An 18,309-nucleotide genomic window follows, 5' to 3' on the forward strand; every position below is an offset into this window, starting at 1 on the left:
TCTCCAGGAGGATAAAGATGAATTTCTAATTATATGAGTGCTGACATTTTTGCTTGTCTCAGAAAAACTGGTGTTGGCTGCCTGGAGCCCACAGCAAGCCAAGCAGGAGTGGGAGCTGTGCGCAGAGCCCACACGCAGGCACAGGTTCTGTCTCCGAACTCCCTGACACGCGAGGGCAGTGTTGGTGCACAAATGACAAGGCTGTGGTGCTCCCCAGCAGCCCTGCACAGCACCTTGCTTCTTCCGAGCATCCCCCTGGGCCAAGGCTGCTCCACAGACACGATTCGTGCCAGAAAAGCCACATTTGGGAAGCATATGGAGAGGGAGGTGTTAAGCCAAAATATTTATATCTGCACAGCTCCCGCTGTAGAGGACGTTTTTCTAAGAAAGCTTCCCCTGCATTTTACAGGGTGAACAGTAAAACCAGGATCAACACCTTTACGGACATATAGTCACATGGGAATGAGACAAACGCAGTTCTTTAAATATTCCTCTATAAAACGGTACAATTATCAAGGATGCAGAGGTTTTAAAGGGATCTCAACTGCGCTGCCATAATATCCATTTATTCAAATACTCCAGCCTCCCAAATGATACTCTGGAAAGCATTTTAATATTGCTGGGGTGTGTGTGGGGTAACAGTCAAAAACATTGAAAACTGCAGAGGGACTTTTTTCAAGGGTATGTAGTGATAGGACAAGGGGTAATGATTGTAAACTGAAAGGGAGTAGATTTAAATTGGATATAAGGAAAAAAATTGTCACTGTAAGGGTGGTGAGGCACTGGAACAGGTTGCCCAGAGAAGTTGTGGATGTCCCCTCCCTGGAAGTGTTCAAGGCCAGGTTGGATGGGGCTTTGGGCAACATGGTCTAGTGGAGGGTGTCCCTGCCCATGGCAGGGGGGGTTGGAACAAGATGATCTTTAAGGTCCCTTCCAACCCAAACCAGTCTATGATTCTATGATTCTATGAAAAATATGGCACAAGCATCTCCTCAAGTGCAAACAGATTGCCTATATGATACTTATGGAATAACTGACACAAAACATAAAAATACAGGGGGGATGTGGGTATATGCATACATGTACTATATATATATGTATATGTAAATCACACAGAATTAGGTGTATCATCTAAAAGAAGCAGAAGCATCTTATCTGAGCCTGAAACCAGGCACATAATGCATTGTTCTGCCACAAGCTCAGGAGCTCACCCACACGCAGGCAGCTTCGACGGGTGAGGAATTCACCAGCTGCATGAGCACAATCACACCACGTCTTTGGGGAACCCCAGTGCACTGAGGAAGCTCAGTACAGGTTTTGGTGTAAAATATGGAAAAATAAGTCAAGTGACCCCCAGAAATCCACTGCCTCATAGACATCAGTTTGCAGCTTCTCTGACCCCTTCGTGAGGTTCGTGGAGAGCTGTGCCTCATAGAAATGTTTGATTAACTGTAATTTTAAAAATGTACACTTGGCATTCTAGTAAAACAGTGACAATTAATAGTGAACAATCTACATAAATAAGCTGCAGTGTTAAATAGCAGGGATGACATTATATATTTAACTACAGTAACTGCAATACCCAGGGTCGAATATGGAAGAAAACCTCATAGAAAGAAGCCAACTGCATTTGCCCTCTTTCTCTTACATCAGCGTGTATCAGCCCACACACAGATGCTGTGGGTATGACCTAGTCCTCTAAGACCAAGTTCCAGCAGGAAATACTGCTGGCAGTGCTTATAAATAAATCACCTGCTGAATGGCCAAACTAGTTAATGGAACCTGGGTATTTTCCTAATTAATTTTCCACCCTTTTTCCCTCATAAAAATGTAACCAAAGGGTTTTATAGTGTAATCCACTTGCAGATTCTCAGCACTGGCTGCAGTTTTTGTGGTTTGGTCCTTCCTTGCTAAACAGCTAAAATGACCCAGCTGTTACTCTAAAACCAGGGAATTGGTAGCCTGCGGGCAGCCAAGTACATATGCCAGCCATTCGGAGGAGCGCTTAATTCCACCCATATGGATTTTGATGTTTCTGCCTTCTTATCAGCCCAGATACAGAAAGTTCCCTTTGTCACAGCAGACATAAGCTGGTGATCATAAATGGGAGCTATAGCCTGCTTGGTCATCATACACATCCAGGAATATATTGGTGGACTTCAAAAACCAGAAAGGAGGATCCCCAAGTCCAAAACCCACAGATGCAGAGTGACCTCTTGCACCACAAATATAAGAATGCCAAGGACACCATTTATCAGGCATGGCAGTGACAATGACACAAGTGTTTAGAGCACAGTCAGGAGATGCTTTAAGATAGTGATGGCACTTTCTGGGGAAGTTACCAGTCTGTCTGCAGAGCCCTGGTACACTAGTTGTCTGCCCAGTGCAAGAAACCTGGCCCCTTCATGGAGTAAAACAAGTTCACCAGAGTCACTGCTTCATCTGGGCAGTGTTGTTCCCAAAAGGCATCAAACTCTGTTTCACCAAAGCCATGCTCCCTTCTTTTCTCTATAATCTTCCTTTCAAGCATATGCATATGGAGGTGAGGGAACTTCAGCAAGACAATGAAACAAACCCCCACTCATCTTGTTATCTCTTGTTACTCAAAAAGCTTCAGTGAGAAAACACCAAAAAGGAAAGCAAGATGGTAGTCTGGCAAGCTGGTAGAGCATGGAAAGGAATCAAAACTTTTAAACCACTCAGAAATTCTAAGAAAGGGGAAAGTGCAACTGTTCACATGCAGCTAAAAAATTGCTACCTCCTAATAATCTAAAAAAAAATATATATATATATATATCCCTGAGACATTCAGTGCAATTTTGGTCAAAGTTATTCAGTCTATGTGGGTTACACTGTTCTTGGTGGCATGTAGCAAGTTTTGTGTCAGATATTATACAGAATTACAAAGTTGCTTACTGCTACTGACTTCACTGTGTTCTTTCCATTATATACAGGAACTACATATAGTAGTTCATGTTTCTAAATCTAATGTAGCTACTAACTCAGTCAAGCTAGACAGTTGCATGCAGACATGTAATAAGAAAACCAGTGCTTCATATTTACCTGGAAGCCTTTCACTGGAGAAAATTTCAGTATGCTAGGAAGGGAAAGGACAAGTTCATCTTAAGCTGAGTTGAAGGAGTTTGTTTCAGCTCTGAGGAAAAGGTATAAAAGCAGCCAGAGCATTACAGGTGTTGTGAGTTCTGTTCATCTGAGTGTCAATGAAATGCTAGACCAAGTGACCCTGCTATGCTTTCCCATCACCAAACATGAGACATTTTATCTTATAACTCCTTCCAAATCTGCAAGGCAAAAGGAGAAAGTCCTTTTGCAAGGCTGGAATTGTTCCATGACAGCAAAGACCTAACTGTGCTCGTGTCCAGCAACATCAGGATCCAGGTGACTCACAACCCTCCATGGATGATGCATAAGCCCACAGTTATTTCTGCAAATACCTCTCAGGTTTCCCTTTGGGCTCATTGCACGCCATCCTGGAGTTCATGAAACTTGGCCTTCCAACTTGCTCATCTCTCATTTGCTTTATAGGTTAAGTAGAATGACAGACCCAGACTAATAAAACAGAAGAACAACGTGGGAGCTATTGAGAAAGAGAAGAGGAACACAGATATGACCACACAGTCCTGGAATGCATTACCAACCCAAGTATTAGAAATTCATTATTCAAGGTGTGCTGCAAAGCTTAGCTTAAGTGTTATCTTCTTCCACAGCTGTCTCAGCATAAAGGCTCCTCTTTCCTTCTCCATCGACAAGAATTACTTGTAGAGCAGAGCCAGCTGTTGGCACCCACAGAGGTAAAAATGCCTTTTCTCCCTTCTACTTTCCCACACCTAGCCCAAATGTAAGGATTACAAGTCAAAGCCTAGCAGCAGTCTATTAGAAGGCACAAAGGATTAAGAGGACTCCAGAAACATCACCCAGGATGCCAGAACAAGCAACAGCCAAGAGGGAAACACATAAGGTTTCAGTATGAATGCAATAAATAACAAAGGCACCAGTGGAGGTACCTCCCAGAGCTGGGAGACCACCAGGGTGCAGGAGAACTAGTGATCCTCACCCACAGCTAGGAAACCCAGAGCAGCACTGGAGAACATCTGCACAGAGCTTCTACAGCAGCAGAGTCAGAGTCCCTTGACTCAGGAACACATTTGTGAAAATAAAGCCCTGTGATCCCACTGCCAATCTGCAGCAATGGGAGGCTGAAGGTAACTCAGGATGCAGCAAACCCTGGGTGGGACAAAACTTGGAAGAGGGAGTGATGGGGAAATCGGGTGCTGTAAGTCCAGTCCAAGAAACTTGGTCTGAATTCTTGGTGGACATCAGAACACAGAAAGAAAACAAATGGGTAGAATTTGTTTAGGCCCATCACTGCTAAGCTGACAGCTGTCAGTCAAAGTTTCTATTTAATAGAAACAGAAAAGTATACTTGTAACATAAACACCCTAAGAATGAGGATGGCTGAGCTATATTAGAAGAAATCAACGGGTGAATGAGGAGGAACATCTACCTGCCTGCCTGCACCTCCTGGTGACAAACTTAAATCTGAAAGAGTGAGGAAACCTTACCCTGCTTTCTAGTCCACAACGTGAGACACTGTCAGGCTTGATACTCAAATGAATCTTCAGCTGAAGCTGTGGGCGTTCAGCTTTCGCCAGGCCACAGCTGCCAATATTCACATACATGATTCTATTTCTTTTTGTTTAAAACAGCTTCATTTCCACTCATGCGTGAGAGCCAGGGCTGTCCAGACAGGAATGCTCAAGACCCCGCTGGGACACTGAGGCCATCCAGAAAGAGCAGTTCTCAGTAAGCTGAGCACTGGCAGGATGCTAAAGCAACTTTTAACATACCAACGTGGGAGCCCAGAGCTCCTGAAGAAATAATTCAAATGTCCCATGTGAGTGTGGAGAACTTCTGAAATTTTTGACCAGTGCCTTTTGCTAGCACCTGGGGAAAGTGGGAGAAGCTAAACACTCACAACTCTTCAAAGGACAAACACTCAGCATAATCACGTCAATCTTATGCTTTTGCTAAAACCCACAGCTATCATTTTTAACTAACGCCTTGCCCTGGAGAAGCCCCACTGGCAGAGAACTCGCACTGCAGGCAGGACTGCTGCAGTGTGAAATGGGGACAGGACCTCCCCGAGGGGACACAAACAGGCAGTGGCACAACTGCGAGGAAGACAAGTCCTGTCCCCGGCTCTGTCTTGGCGAATGCTGGCAAAGAGGCTGTTGCACACTGGCAGCCGATGGCTATCAAAGTGTGTATGTGTGTATTTAGGGGGCATCTCCACTTCGTCAGAAACAGATTTGGGTCTGGACATCCAATCTGTGTGAAGCACAATCAGTGCTACCTTCGGTAATGATTTCCTTCTGCAAGGGGATTTGTGACGGAGGACTGCTGAATAACAGAGCAGCTTTGGGAAAGCCCCACGTATGGTGCAGCCATACCCATGGGGATTATGTCTACCAGCTTCGAGCCACAAGATACTCATTTGCATAGCTGAATCTTCAGCTGCTATGATCAGAGTAATTTTAATTGACACCTACAATTTATGGAAGTGTAGGTTAGGAGCCCTTCTACAGAGGAGTGTATCAAGCCTGTCTCTGGTAACAAGATGCTGTCAAGCAACAGGGAATGGTGGGAAGGTGAGAGGCACGAGACACATCAATTTTGAACCTACGCTGCCTAAGATTATCTATGCATCATTATCCATGTTGCAAGCCTGTAGCCTTCCATTGCGAAGCACTCCATAAACAAACCTCAGCTCACCGCGCCTGGAGATCCGTGGGATTTTTGTGGGCAAGAATAAAGGTGTCTGGAACTTTTAGCATTAGACTATATATGAGCTGCTAGCAAAGCAAATAGATAAATGAATAAATCAATCTGTAGCTTTTTTTTTTTGCTTTTTTTTTTTTTTTTGGTTCAAGTTTGGTCAGATTGTGGTTTTGCCTGGAAGAGCCTAAAGGAATGTAATCACTTTTTCCTGCCACCACATCCAAACATTTTACAAATGAAATTCTTGGCCTCATATCTGTGCCAATAAATCTTATAAAAAGGAGAAGGAAAAACCACACATTACAGTTCTCAAACCACTTTCCACACAGCCTGAGGCAGCCCTGAACTTGAATCATTATCAGTGACTATCTAGTGAAATCAATGCTCACAAAGGAGATCATGCCTATATAAAACCATCTTCAAATATCTCTCTCCTCCCTACCACCCACTAAAGCCAAAGGCCTGGTGTTCGTGTGCCATGACTGTTATCACATCAACTAAAAGTGTCAATACCTGCTTACTAGTTGATGTGATGAAGAGCAACGTATTCAATGGATTGCATTCACTCCTCATGCACATACTACCCATTCCTCCACTTTGAATGTTTCAGAAACCTCCAATGCTGTCCTCCACATATAATCTCCTGTACTAATTTTCTACAAACTGCAGAATTTCTTTTCTAATCACTACTCTGGTCTGGGACATTTCGTCCCATTTGGACAAGGGGTCTCATATCTGCTGAGTCGTCATGACTAGAGGCTGAAGATCCAGGCTCTGATTCCTCAATGTGCAGCTCTGGAAGGGGCCAACGCACCCAGCCTTAAAGTCCTTGCTGCAGAAATGACTCAGGCACTGAGGAATCTCAGTCTTGTTGATGGTACTTGGGCTCCCATGGTCTCTGCCATTATATGTATGAAAAAAAAAAAATCTTAAGAAATGCTTGAATACTTATGCCTGAAATTCCAACTATGCTCAGCTATTTTTCTCTTTGCAAACCCATCACCTGTAGAGTTATGCCCCAATACAAAACCTTGTTGATAAAACTGTTTAAGAGCTCAGTAACTCTGTAGCTTAATGCAGTAGTGGGGGGGCAGGAGACGCTCCCACAGAACCTGATAGCCACCTTCTGAAATGCCCCTTGAGACCTGTCTGACCTTCCTGTGTTAACTCCTCTGCCTTTCTCCCTGGGGCAAGTATATGTATTGCAGTTACATTCCAGATAGTCAGCCCTCCTCTTTCCCACTGGAGCATCTTTTTCTGTCTATATTTCTTCATATATGTGAAGCATTACAAGCCCCCATGGAGACCACCGGGCTTTGCCTGTGCACAGTGACCTGCCTGATGCTACCACTCCATGGATGCCTCTGCAGTCTTGGAAACATCTTTATGCTGTTGTGATGATGCCACCAAAGATGCAGTACAATAGGCAATGAGGTGGGGTGGTGTCAGACCTCTACCAGCCCTCATCTGTTACGACCCACACAACTTAGCTACAACATCTCTCATGAGCAGGGTGGCCATGCCAGCTGAATATTCACAATATCCCACACCAATTGCAATATCCCTTGCTCCTTCAGACAACCTCCCCTCAGGCAGACCAAACTAAGCCTGCTCTTCTCCCACAAGTCCTGTAAGAATTACATAGACTAATACTGCCTCCCAGTTGCTCTCCCCGGCCCCTCTCATTGCTCCATGCTATACACTTTTTTCATCCCTGTTTCCCCACTCCCTTACATATGGCAGACAGAAATCTGACCTCCATCAGCCTACCAACCCCATATCACATCCCAGTTCAGGTGTGGAGAAGACCCACAGAAAGCCGGTTCATTGCTGGGGAGAAATCATCCCTACTCAATGGTTTCTAAGCACAACCTTCTAAGGTCCAACTCCATGCGTGTGTTCAGGAGGTGACAGTGCCCCTGGGATGCTCCAGAGAGACACAGCCTCACCTGCTCCATTCAATGGAGAGCTTGAACTGAAATAATTGAGACCCAGGACTCTTTGTAGGCTATTTTTGATACAGTTTTGATCACTTTTTTAGACACTCTTTAGACCAAACATGCTGCCAGCAATATTTGGATTGCGCGCACTTACCCACCCCCACAGCAGGCACATGCATGCACTCGCACATACTTTCATGCTACAGCAGCTTTTTGTACAAACATATTTCATATCAAGGCGACCCAGGACAACCACTGTAAAATTTACAAGGCTCACACAGATCTCCTCTAGTAACACTGTTTGGGGGGCCCCCTCCCTCTGTGTGACTTTTTACTTGCTCAACAAAAATCAACTGAGGTAAGAATCAACTTACCTCAGAGAGCCCAAGAGGTGCATTTTGTTTGTTTGTTGTTAGTTTTGTGTTGTGTTTTTTGTTTCTAGAAGAGGCACCATTATCAGTCCATCTCCACACTCATGCAGGACTTATCGCTTCACCATCTGCTTTCACACAGGTGCATCTGGTGTACCACACCACGCGTGTTACCTCCTTGCTTTAAAGCCTCGCTTTATCTCACAACACAGAAGCCAACCCCTGATGCCAGCAGCCCTGCAAAGCAAAATCCCCCCACCTTGTGCAAAGCAGTTGATGTTACCCCTCTCCAAGCAGAAGAGATGCTCAGACAGAGCTTCACAGATGTCTGGCTCAGGGAATGCCCCAGCCTCAAGCCAGGTAGCCCAAACGGGTCCCTAGGATCCACCATCTGCACCTCTCTTTTGGGGTCCCTAGGGCTCCCCAAGCCCTGAGTCCAGCGCTGCCTCCCGGGATGGGGATGAGGAGGGGGGACACGGCAGGTCCCCCTCAGTTCCTCTCCCGCTGGGGACCGGCGCTCCCCGCACCCACTGCCTGCCTGCCGTGGTGGTGGTCACCTTCCCGAACAGCCAGCCCTCAACAACCAGCTCTCTCCCCCGCGGATTTTACACAAGCCGCAAGCACGCACCGAGACAGGAAAAGCAAAACGCAAACATCTTTCTGAAATGAGTGGCTTTCCCATACAGGTTTTTCCAAAGAAGAGTGGAAGGAAAGCAGCTGCCGCCTGCGTGGATCGGGCAGCTACAGAGATCGGAGAGGGGGGAAACAGCCCCCTCCTCCTCTGCCGGCCCCGAGGCAGCCCCGGCAGCGGCACACCTGCGGGGAGCGGCCGGCGGCACCGCCCGGCTCCGTCCCGGTCCCTGCTGTGGCACGGCACGGCTCCGGCCCCGGCACTGCTTCGGTCCCGGCCCCCTTTGGGCACCGCCGCCCGTCGGGGACCTGCCCTTTCCCCTCCCACCCGCTCCCGTAACAGCCTCAGCCGGGCTGCTTCGGGCAGGAATGGGAGATCTTTTCCTCCTTCCTATGCTCCACAATACAAATCAGTAGCAAAAAAAGAAAAAAGAAAAAAAGAAAAAAAGAAAAAAAGAAAAAGAAAAAGAAAAAGAAAAAGAAAAAGAAAAAGAAAAAGAAAAAGAAAAAGAAAAAGAAAAAGAAAAAGAAAAAGAAAAAGAAAAAGAAAAAGAAAAAGAAAAAGAAAAAGAAAAAGAAAAAGAAAAAGAAAAAGAAAAAGAAAAAAAACCCACAAACCACACTACAGGTTTCTGTGCAGATCCACCTGGATGCTGAGCAGAGATGGACTCAACTCAGACACTTCTGCAACTTCTGCACCTTTCCCCTTTCCCCTTTCCTTTCACCTTTCGCCTTCCTTTCCCCTCCTTCCTTTTCTCCTTTCCTTTCCTTTCCTTTCCTTTCCTTTCCCTTTCCTTTCCTTTCCTTTCCTTTCCTTTCCTTTCCTTTCCTTTCCTTTCCTTTCCTTTCCTTTCCTTTCCTTTCCTTTCCTTTCCTTTCCTTTCCTTTCCTTTCCTTTCCTTTCCTTTCCTTTTTCCTTTCTTCCACAGCTCACCTTTCCCTGCCCACTCCCACATCTCCCACCACCCCCAGAGCTCACCAGTGCCCACCTTCCCACACGCATCGCACTCAGCTCTCCCAGCCCACCGTGCGTTAAACCCAAGTGTGTTTGCAGAAGACGAGTCTCTCCTGCAGTTTCCAAACTCACCTGCAAAATGCTGTTTGTTGCTAGAATCCAGGGCAAAAGCCACCTCATCCCTGGAAGCCGGGATTAAATACATTGATTGAACCCAGATTTAGAGCCGTTTTGAACAAAAACACAACTTTGGGGAATGCAGAGCAATCCTGAACTGGCAACCTAGCCTAGGCACTCTGCCTTTTTCTCTTGGCTCTTTGGGGATTTTATTAAAGACAGATCTGACGTCAGGGTGAAGGACAAGCCCTGCATTTTTCCTCTGGAGAAACTTTTCCTGCCTTCACTTCTTCATTTTTGTGTGTGGTGTTGTCCCACCTCCTGCATTTCAGTGTATCGCCGTTAGCCAAAGGGCTCTTAAAGGGAAAGCTGCAGCACTGTGGTCCATCACACTGCGATTTTAGCACTGTACAGAAATGCTCAGAGCTTACCTCTCATGTTGCTCATGGCATTCAGTCTCTTGCACCTTAGTACAGCAAGAAATGCTTAATCTGGCTTTACTGATTGCGATTAATAACCTGACATGTGTACAATTATGCACAGATGATCGATTTATTTCATCTTTTTTTTTAAAAAGTGGCTTCATTCGAAGTGCAGAAGGATGTTTGTCCTGCAAGCGCACCCCATGGGAGGCAGTCTGCCAGCTGCTTCGAGACCCCCCATCTTTACAGAGAAACCCACATGGGAGATGAAAGGAAGGGCACACTGTCCCCTGCCATGCTACGCATCCCTTCCATGATTTTGGTGGAATGTATCAGAGTATGCGTCAGGTCCTGGGCCCAGTTATATTTCTAACCTGTGCCAGCAGTGGCCATAATGAATATTGCCCATGGGAGTTCAAACCCCACCCTCAACAGAGCTAAACTCTATGATCACCTGTATCCCCGATAATGTATACCCTGATTTTACCTGGGTCATCTCTGATGTGTTTTTCTGTGCTTACCTAGGCACAGGCACAGTATTTTCCGTCACCCCTCTAAATCTGAATTTGAAAGAATTTAAAGTCTCTTTCATCCTTAAACTGAAATAGAATAGTATAAGGAAAATGAGTGCTTGCAACGGGAGGAAAAAATCATATTAAATGGCTTTACAGATCTTAAACCCAAGAAAGAGTCAAGACATGGGCTAAAAGAGATGTCAAGGTAAATTTAGGAATAGGCAAACCTTCCTGCTTGGTATGGCAGGCAAGGAAGTGATGGGTGGGTGAATGCTCTGATGGCCAAACCGGAACTCAGAAGGTGCCTTAACCTCTGCTCAGCCTTGGCTACCTCCTGTAATTCAGGTGTGCCAGGTCAGGTTGGGGTGAGTCACCCCTAGACCCCCCAGCAGCCATCCCAGCCCTCCAGGGGAGCTGGTGCTGCAGTGGGGTTTGCTCCCCGGACCAGCACAGCTGAGTGCTCTGGGCCATGGGGAGGGGAGAGCGAGGAAGCTGTGCTCCAGTGACGTGTATTCTCACAGCAACTTTCATCCCTTTGTGCTGTGTGATATGACATGGACAGTTTAATGGTTTTACACCAGCTGGACCAGGGAGCTCTAGAAGGACCAGATTTTTTGCTTGACAGTCTGAACACTCGCCCAGCTGCCCTGGGAAATGATTCAGCCTGAGCTTGGCTGCAAACCAGAGGAAGTACCACCTTCTCTCTTCCTCCTCCAGCACCTTCACCCTTACCACAGCCCCTTCCCAGGACATACCACCCTGAAGACCAGGTTGGGGATTGTATTTTCTGTCAGGTTCCTTCAGGGCTGTTTCTGTTCTCCTTCCTCTATATCCTTCCCTCTCTCTCCTCACGTCCTCCTCTGTTCATTCATTCTGCCTCTCTCTATTTCAATATTTCTTTCTCACCCCTCTCTGTCACCAGCACACATCCTTCCTTGTACACCAGCAATACTCAGTCACAGGGACCCTGTCTCTCTGCTGAGGAATCTAACAAGCAGCCTGCTATCTTCATGTCACCTGGGTGGTGTTCATCTGCACCTGGCTATCGCTCAGTTCCTGACTTTGGGGTCCAAATGTCTGAACACTTTGTGAAGTGAAAGGAGCATTTGGAGAGTGCAATTCCTCTGACCTAGGTGAGATGGCCTCTTAAAACAGAGGTGAAACTAGGTGGATTAGCCTAGGGTAATGGGCTCAGATGTGAAGTAGGTGGCCAATACCTCGTACAAGTTGTGCTTGCTGGCTTGGAGCTGACGGGGCCATGCTAGCAGTCCTAGCAAAAGCAGCTTCGCAAATGGAAGAGGAACAAGAGTTCAAAGCTCCTGGGTTATCAGACTTCAAAATTAAGGGAAAGAACACTTTATAAATTACACCAGAAATGGCAGTGTGTTGGTTTTGGTTTTTCCCCCAAAACATTTGGTTATCTTGCTCTCCTTTGATTATTTCCCCTGAATATTTCATTCCCCTCTGTGAATTCCTCAGCTAATGCTGTGGTCAAGTGTGTCAGCAAGGATGGAGTCTTTGAAATCCGGACATCTGGCTGCTTGCAGCTCTACAGCTCATCTCATGTCAGCCAGTTTGTCATGTGGTAATCATAAACCAGACACTCTGTCTTAGCTTGGATGAGATGGGGATCAAGGAGTGGGCCTGCAGCTCCAGGGCAGGGGTGCTGAGACATCCAGGTACCTCAGCAGCCTTTCTGATAGTGATTCCTGTGTGGATATGTCACATCGGGGCACTTACAGGTGTGGCTGGGTGTAAGGTTATTTCATTAAGTCTCAAATGGACATTTAGGCTCTTCTTTAGCTCAGTGATGGCAGCAGCCCACACCTTGGCTTCTGCTCTGGGGGGGTCTCAGTTCCCTCAAAGGATGACAATGCTAAAAGAGATCACTGTAATCCTGTATCACCCTGCCTTAATCCTGGGGAGTCTTGTACTGGCCCCAATAAATGGAGGCTCTAAAGACACTTCTCTGTCTAGTTCAAAGACGTAAATTCAATTTAAGATCTTCAGATGATGGAAAATCTGCTTCATGTTTTGGTGAGTTCAGTTACATTCACTATTAAAGTTTTGTGCCGTGTTTTCAGTCTGAGTTTGCTAGTTTCATCTTTCTGCCAATGTCTGCTTGGCTGATGAGAATTCAGTACCTTCTTCCAACATATAAACATGCAAGGGTTCAGTAAATCACCGCTGACTCTGCTCTTCAATAAAACAAGGCAGCCACATTGCTTTTAAATCTCAGTGTCTAATTGGTTTTCTGGACCTTGAAGCAATTTTATAGTTTTAATGACTTTTGTCTCTTTACCTTTCACCTTCCATGGACATTATGTCTGTGAATGCAACTATCCATCACTGCAGTCACGCCAGCCACAGTGAACTGGAAACAGGTAGCACACCCCAGTGCAAACTAGCTCTGATTCTGTTAGCTTAACACTTTAATATCATTCCTTCCTCTATACATCCCTTTAGGCCTCTCAGCCACATAAACAGGTTTCTCAATTTGACTCCATTTTACAGAGTTTTTAGACTAAATAAACTGGGAAATGGATTGATTTATTTCATGCTGTTTGATGTGCCTGACACTTTTACCGAGGGCTGTGGCTGGCCAAAGAACACAGGGACTGCTAAGAACAGAAAGAGAGTTCAGGGAGGATGGATGCTGCTTTTGCTTGCGAATGTGTGGCAGGAATAGCTCCTTGCCTGTGGTGGATTTACCCTGTAATAAGTGAGATCAGAGTCTGCCTACAAGTCCAAGGGAAAAAAAGAACACCTTGGAATTTCCTGACTCATAAAAGGTAAAGGCTGAGTCATGTATCTGGCTTTTAAACAAGCCAAACAACTAGCCGTGTTAGTTTTCTATCAAGGTGCCCTTTTTTCTGCCTTTCTCCTTGCCGGGGTGATGGAGAAGACATCCCTTCCATGCAGGATTTGCCTGCTGAATAGCGGGGGACCCACTGGGCCTGCAAACAGCAGCAGGGCCAGGAACCTCACCCGCTTCAGGAGGCATGTACTGGAATGGGAAGGGAGGTGGGGGAGTCAAACTGCACCATCTATTATTGTTGTTGTTATTACTACTTAGGTGATGGGAAGGAGAGTTACATCAGCCTGGCCCTTTGAAATATCAAAGAAGCTTTAGAAACAAGAGTATGAAAACATCTGGTTTAGCTGACTCTTGATAACATCTTGATAACTCAGTCAGCCCCACTTCAACACAGGTATCTCATTTCCACAGAGTTATGGGCCTTTGCAGATGAGACTTGACACCACAGAGTGCAAGAAGCTGCAATACAGCAGGAGGACTTGCTTTTTTTCTGTCTAAACAGTCTTTCCAAAGAAGAAGATGGATGAGAATCACGGTATGGTTAGAGAACCAAAATCTCCTTTGCTCCTGTTCAGCCTTGTATCCCTGGTATCATGACGCAGAAAGTATCAGCGAGCACCTGATGTGGTAAATCCACCACTGGATTCCCTCAGTCCCTTAAAATTGCCAGGTGAAGGGAGGTACCTTGACACGTTACTCAACCCAGGATCCATTACTGAGTAAGCAAGCACAATGCTTGCAGCTTGCACTCCTCGTGCCGGCATACTTGTAAGGATGATAATACACCCAACAGCTAAGTGATTATTACTGAGCGATTATTTCTCCAAAGAGTTGGTATAAATCAGATCCACTGGTGTGGGTGAAGCTGCAGCTAAGTCTGAAGAATGGAACCTTCAATATTTAATTCATTCACGCAGCCAAAACCATTTATATTTGAGTGAGAATACTGCCTTTGGGGAGACATGACTGAGGTTTCATCTCCCATAAATAGGCTTAGATTTATTAGGACAGGTCTTCAGCTGGTGTCAATTTGTGTGACTGTTGATTTCAGCAGTATTAATCTGGCTGACAGCAGCTGAGCTGTTCCACTGTGAGCAAAAATATGAGGGTTTGAATGACATTAGCAAAACAACAAGCCATCAAAATACTAGTTTCTGTAAATTCCCATATAAAAAAATTGTAGTACTTTATATCAATTTACAAATATGTGTTATATTAGATTTCCATTCATTGATGCCAGTAACTTCAGATATCGTATTTTCTTCATTGCCCTCAAAAGCAATGGCCTGACTATTGTGTTCATTTATTCTTAAATTCTCATAATTTCCTGTTGGGCATTTATGTGGCAATTATGCGGGCAAAAAGGATATTCTGATGGTTTTGAACCAGTACCAAGAATTCGTGACAGCAGCAACAGTATTCTGGGGCATTTATGTTTTTCCTCAGCAATTGTCTGTCTCAGTATCTGCTCTGTAAAAACATCAGTTTCTTAATTAAAGATTTCAAGCAGAACTTAGAATAAAAAAAGAAGAAAAAAAACCCAAACAAACAAAAACAAACAACAAACCACCACATAAATAAGATGCCAAGCTCTGAGAAAAATTAATAACTAAAATAAACTGGCCACAAAGAGTCAGGAACCTGCCAGAAATATGAGCAAGCTCTGATAAATCCTTGCTGTAGAGAAGCAGTCTTCTGGAAATAAACATTTAGATAATATTTGCTAAGCAGTAAAAGAAACTGGATTAATAAGTCATATTGAGTCTGAGTCTCAGCTGGTATAAAAATGAAGTCCTTGGAGTTGCATCAATCTGTGGCATTCATGGGTGCAATGCATTATTCATAAATATTAGTTCAACTGTTTGAACAAATGCAGGAAGTGCAGGGGAAGAATTAACCTTTGGGTTTGCCTTCTGCAGATGTTTTTCTTGATGCGCATGAAAAGAGAGGAAAATATATTGACTAACAAACTATGAAAGGAAGAAAGGATAAAGAATCCCAACAAATATTGCATGCATTCGTGAAGCGGCACAGTCTGCTCCCTTCATAGGTTGTCCTGCTTCATATCACGGTCTCCTTGACAAGTAATTTTATGACATACTCCAAAAAATTACTTCATCCACTGCGGATAGTGTGCACACCCTGGTATTTCTATTCTCTAGATCAGTGACCACAGAATTACACAACTATTCATTCATCTGGGCCTTTTTTCCTTCCACTAATGCAGCAATATTCTCCAGTCTCTGGGATGGAGTTGGCTACATGAGGAGGGAAATCTCCTGTTCAGCTGAAAATTCACTGTGGCCAGTGCCTTTGCTCCCAGTTGGGTCTAGGTAAGACTGGAATCAGATTTGGACTTTCTAGTGCCACACCGAGGCTTCCCAGCACTGTAAATATGTCAGTGAATTTCCAAGATTGGGTTAGATTATACATGTCACCACTTGGAAAAAAAAAACAAAACCAGAACAAGCCAATGAAATTGAATTAAGTGTAAAAGAATGAAATCTATAAAACATAACCATCTCCTATCTCAGATGGGCTTGTTTTTCTGTTAGAAAGTAGGTCTACCCTTCTAGCCCATGTGTTGTTTTTAAAATATTTTGTTAATAAATGCAGACAAATCACATTTTTTTTCATATTAAAGAAAATAAGAAATAAGCCTTATGAGATGTTTAGAAAAGTTATGAATAGATCCCCAAGAGATCAAACCTGTTTGAAACATGAAATATTTGAGGACCAGTTTTCCCTCTATGTCCCAAGTATCCAAATTCTACATCCTAACTCTGGTAACATTTTATTCAAAGTTTCCTTTGGTATTAGGTTAGTAAATGCTTCTCTTTCAACAGAGCTGCTTTCGGTCTCTGTTTCCTGGGGAAATGGAGCTTATGCAATTGCTTCGTACGTGTTCATGTCTGTCTGTCTGTGTCCCTTTGCAGCAATTTTTGAGCCCCTTGGCCAAAATCAAGGCAAATTTGACAGAGAGAGAGAGAGATATCTCACTGACAATCACATTCCTGTGCATTTTGTGAAAGGAGGCACGGAGGAAGAAGAGAGAGGCCATAGGAGTATCACACCTTTGGGAAAAGTGGAGTGTTTACTCATGCTCTATTAGACGCCAGAGAAGCCACACAGCTGAGACCTCTCAGACGGCCGACTGCAGGAAAACAACTTCAGCTGGAGTTTGCAGTCAACCACCAGACACAAATCTGTGGGGAAAGTGGATTATTGATGTAGTGCTCACAAAAATACTGCTACTTCAGGCACACGTAGTCCACATGCTCTCAAGTTCTCATCTTTCTATTTTTTTTATTTCTTGCAAGCAGCACTTTAAGCTTCCTCTCTTCCCAGCTCATGCTAATATTTCTCCTTAATTTAGTCTCACTTATAAAAGCAAAAAGGGTGAAAACAAAGGTATCCATTTTCACACTACCACCTTAGGAAGTAAACTATTAAGTCCATCACAAATTCTTCCCTGGACTCTTTCAAAGTGCAAAGATACAGTCGCCTTCCAGTGGATATAGAGTGGTTCTGCCTCAAGAAGGTGAATAAATTGAGGGTCTGATATGGGCTGTTTTAGATACCTCAGCAGAAAGAGGTCTGAGCTATGGAGAGCATTCAGGATATACGTGTTTTTATTACCATTCATAATTGCATCTGAAGCATTTAAAAAAGATTGTAATGAAGATAAACTGCTTTTCTAAGCCCTGGAGGGTGTTCACCACAATCCCTGCTAGCGTTATCAGTTTTACAAAATTGGGAGCATTATGATTTTGTTTCCTGATTTAATTTGGAGCACGGGAGGTGATGTATGACACATGGAGTGCCAGAGCAGGTCACTGCCCCAAGCTCTGCTGTTTGTGACCAGCGTCCACCTTGCTCCATCCCTGTCTAGTGTGATAAAACTTTCCACCCTCTCCTGGACTGAGGGCACCAAAAAGAGCAATCACTGTTTCTTTCTGGGCTTATTTTTCCTTCCTCTTCCTCCTGTCAGCCTTTTGGAGCAGATGGGACAATATAGACTTGTATTCAATATGAGAGGAAAGGAGAAGAACACAGCCCTGAGGCCACATGCTCAGGGTGCAGTTGATGTCTACCTTGATCCAGCAAATGCTTTTCTTCTTCATCAAGTAATAAAATGGTTTTGCGGGTTCTGGCAGTACTTCTTTCCTTTTAACATGGCTTTGGTCCATCTCCCTTTAATCACGCCTAAGATTGTTGAGTCCCTGAGAAACTGCTGGGCTGCACATGTTCAGCCAGGACAGGCTTCCCAAAGGGAATTTGGACAAGGAGGGCATATTTTGGGATGCTGTGTGAGACAGGCACAGCACAGGAGTGGGGAAGGAAAAGGAGAAAATGTCCACGAGATCCACAGCACTGTGCTCCTGAGGCTGCATTAGTTATTCCTGAGTTTAAACATCAGAAAAATATATAGAGGGTAAAACCTGTATCCCCCACAAATAGTAAAAATTGTGGCCACTGTGGTTTGTTTTTTTTTTTTTTTAAAAAAAAAGGAAAGCTAAAAATATAACCTCTACATCCATCAGACCCAAAGAGCATCCAGTTTCACTGAGATGGTTGCACCTATTATTCGTAAGTTGGAACTCAATTTGACATTAGTAGCACCATTAGATGTCAAAAATGAAAACTCTTCACCATGCTCCACAGTCATTTTCTGCCCTAACGCCGTCATGATACCCACTCCCTACTTGACAAGGGAGAAGTTTGTTGACTTTAAGTCCCAA

At 44.6% G+C, this 18,309-nt stretch overlaps 1 protein-coding gene across 2 annotated transcripts in view; it reads right to left on the reverse strand.

Moving 5' to 3' along the window:
- CCN4 (cellular communication network factor 4) overlaps window positions 1–10,074 on the reverse strand; it is a 43,185-nt gene extending 33,111 nt beyond the window's left edge. The window contains exon 1 of one of the 2 annotated variants that reach the window (XM_054817419.1): window positions 8,739–9,117. In XM_054817419.1, coding sequence (XP_054673394.1) covers window positions 8,739–8,792 — 54 coding nt within the window. In that variant the 5' untranslated portion in view covers window positions 8,793–9,117. Of the gene's footprint in view, window positions 1–8,738; window positions 9,118–9,827 lie in introns of those variants that run through there. The other variant, XM_054817418.1, reaches the window with a different exon arrangement.
- Between the last annotated feature and the right edge of the window lie 8,235 nt (window positions 10,075–18,309).

This window comes from Grus americana, chromosome 2 (genome assembly GCF_028858705.1).
Source record: "Grus americana isolate bGruAme1 chromosome 2, bGruAme1.mat, whole genome shotgun sequence".
In the NCBI taxonomy this organism is placed as follows: Eukaryota; Metazoa; Chordata; class Aves; order Gruiformes; family Gruidae; genus Grus; species Grus americana.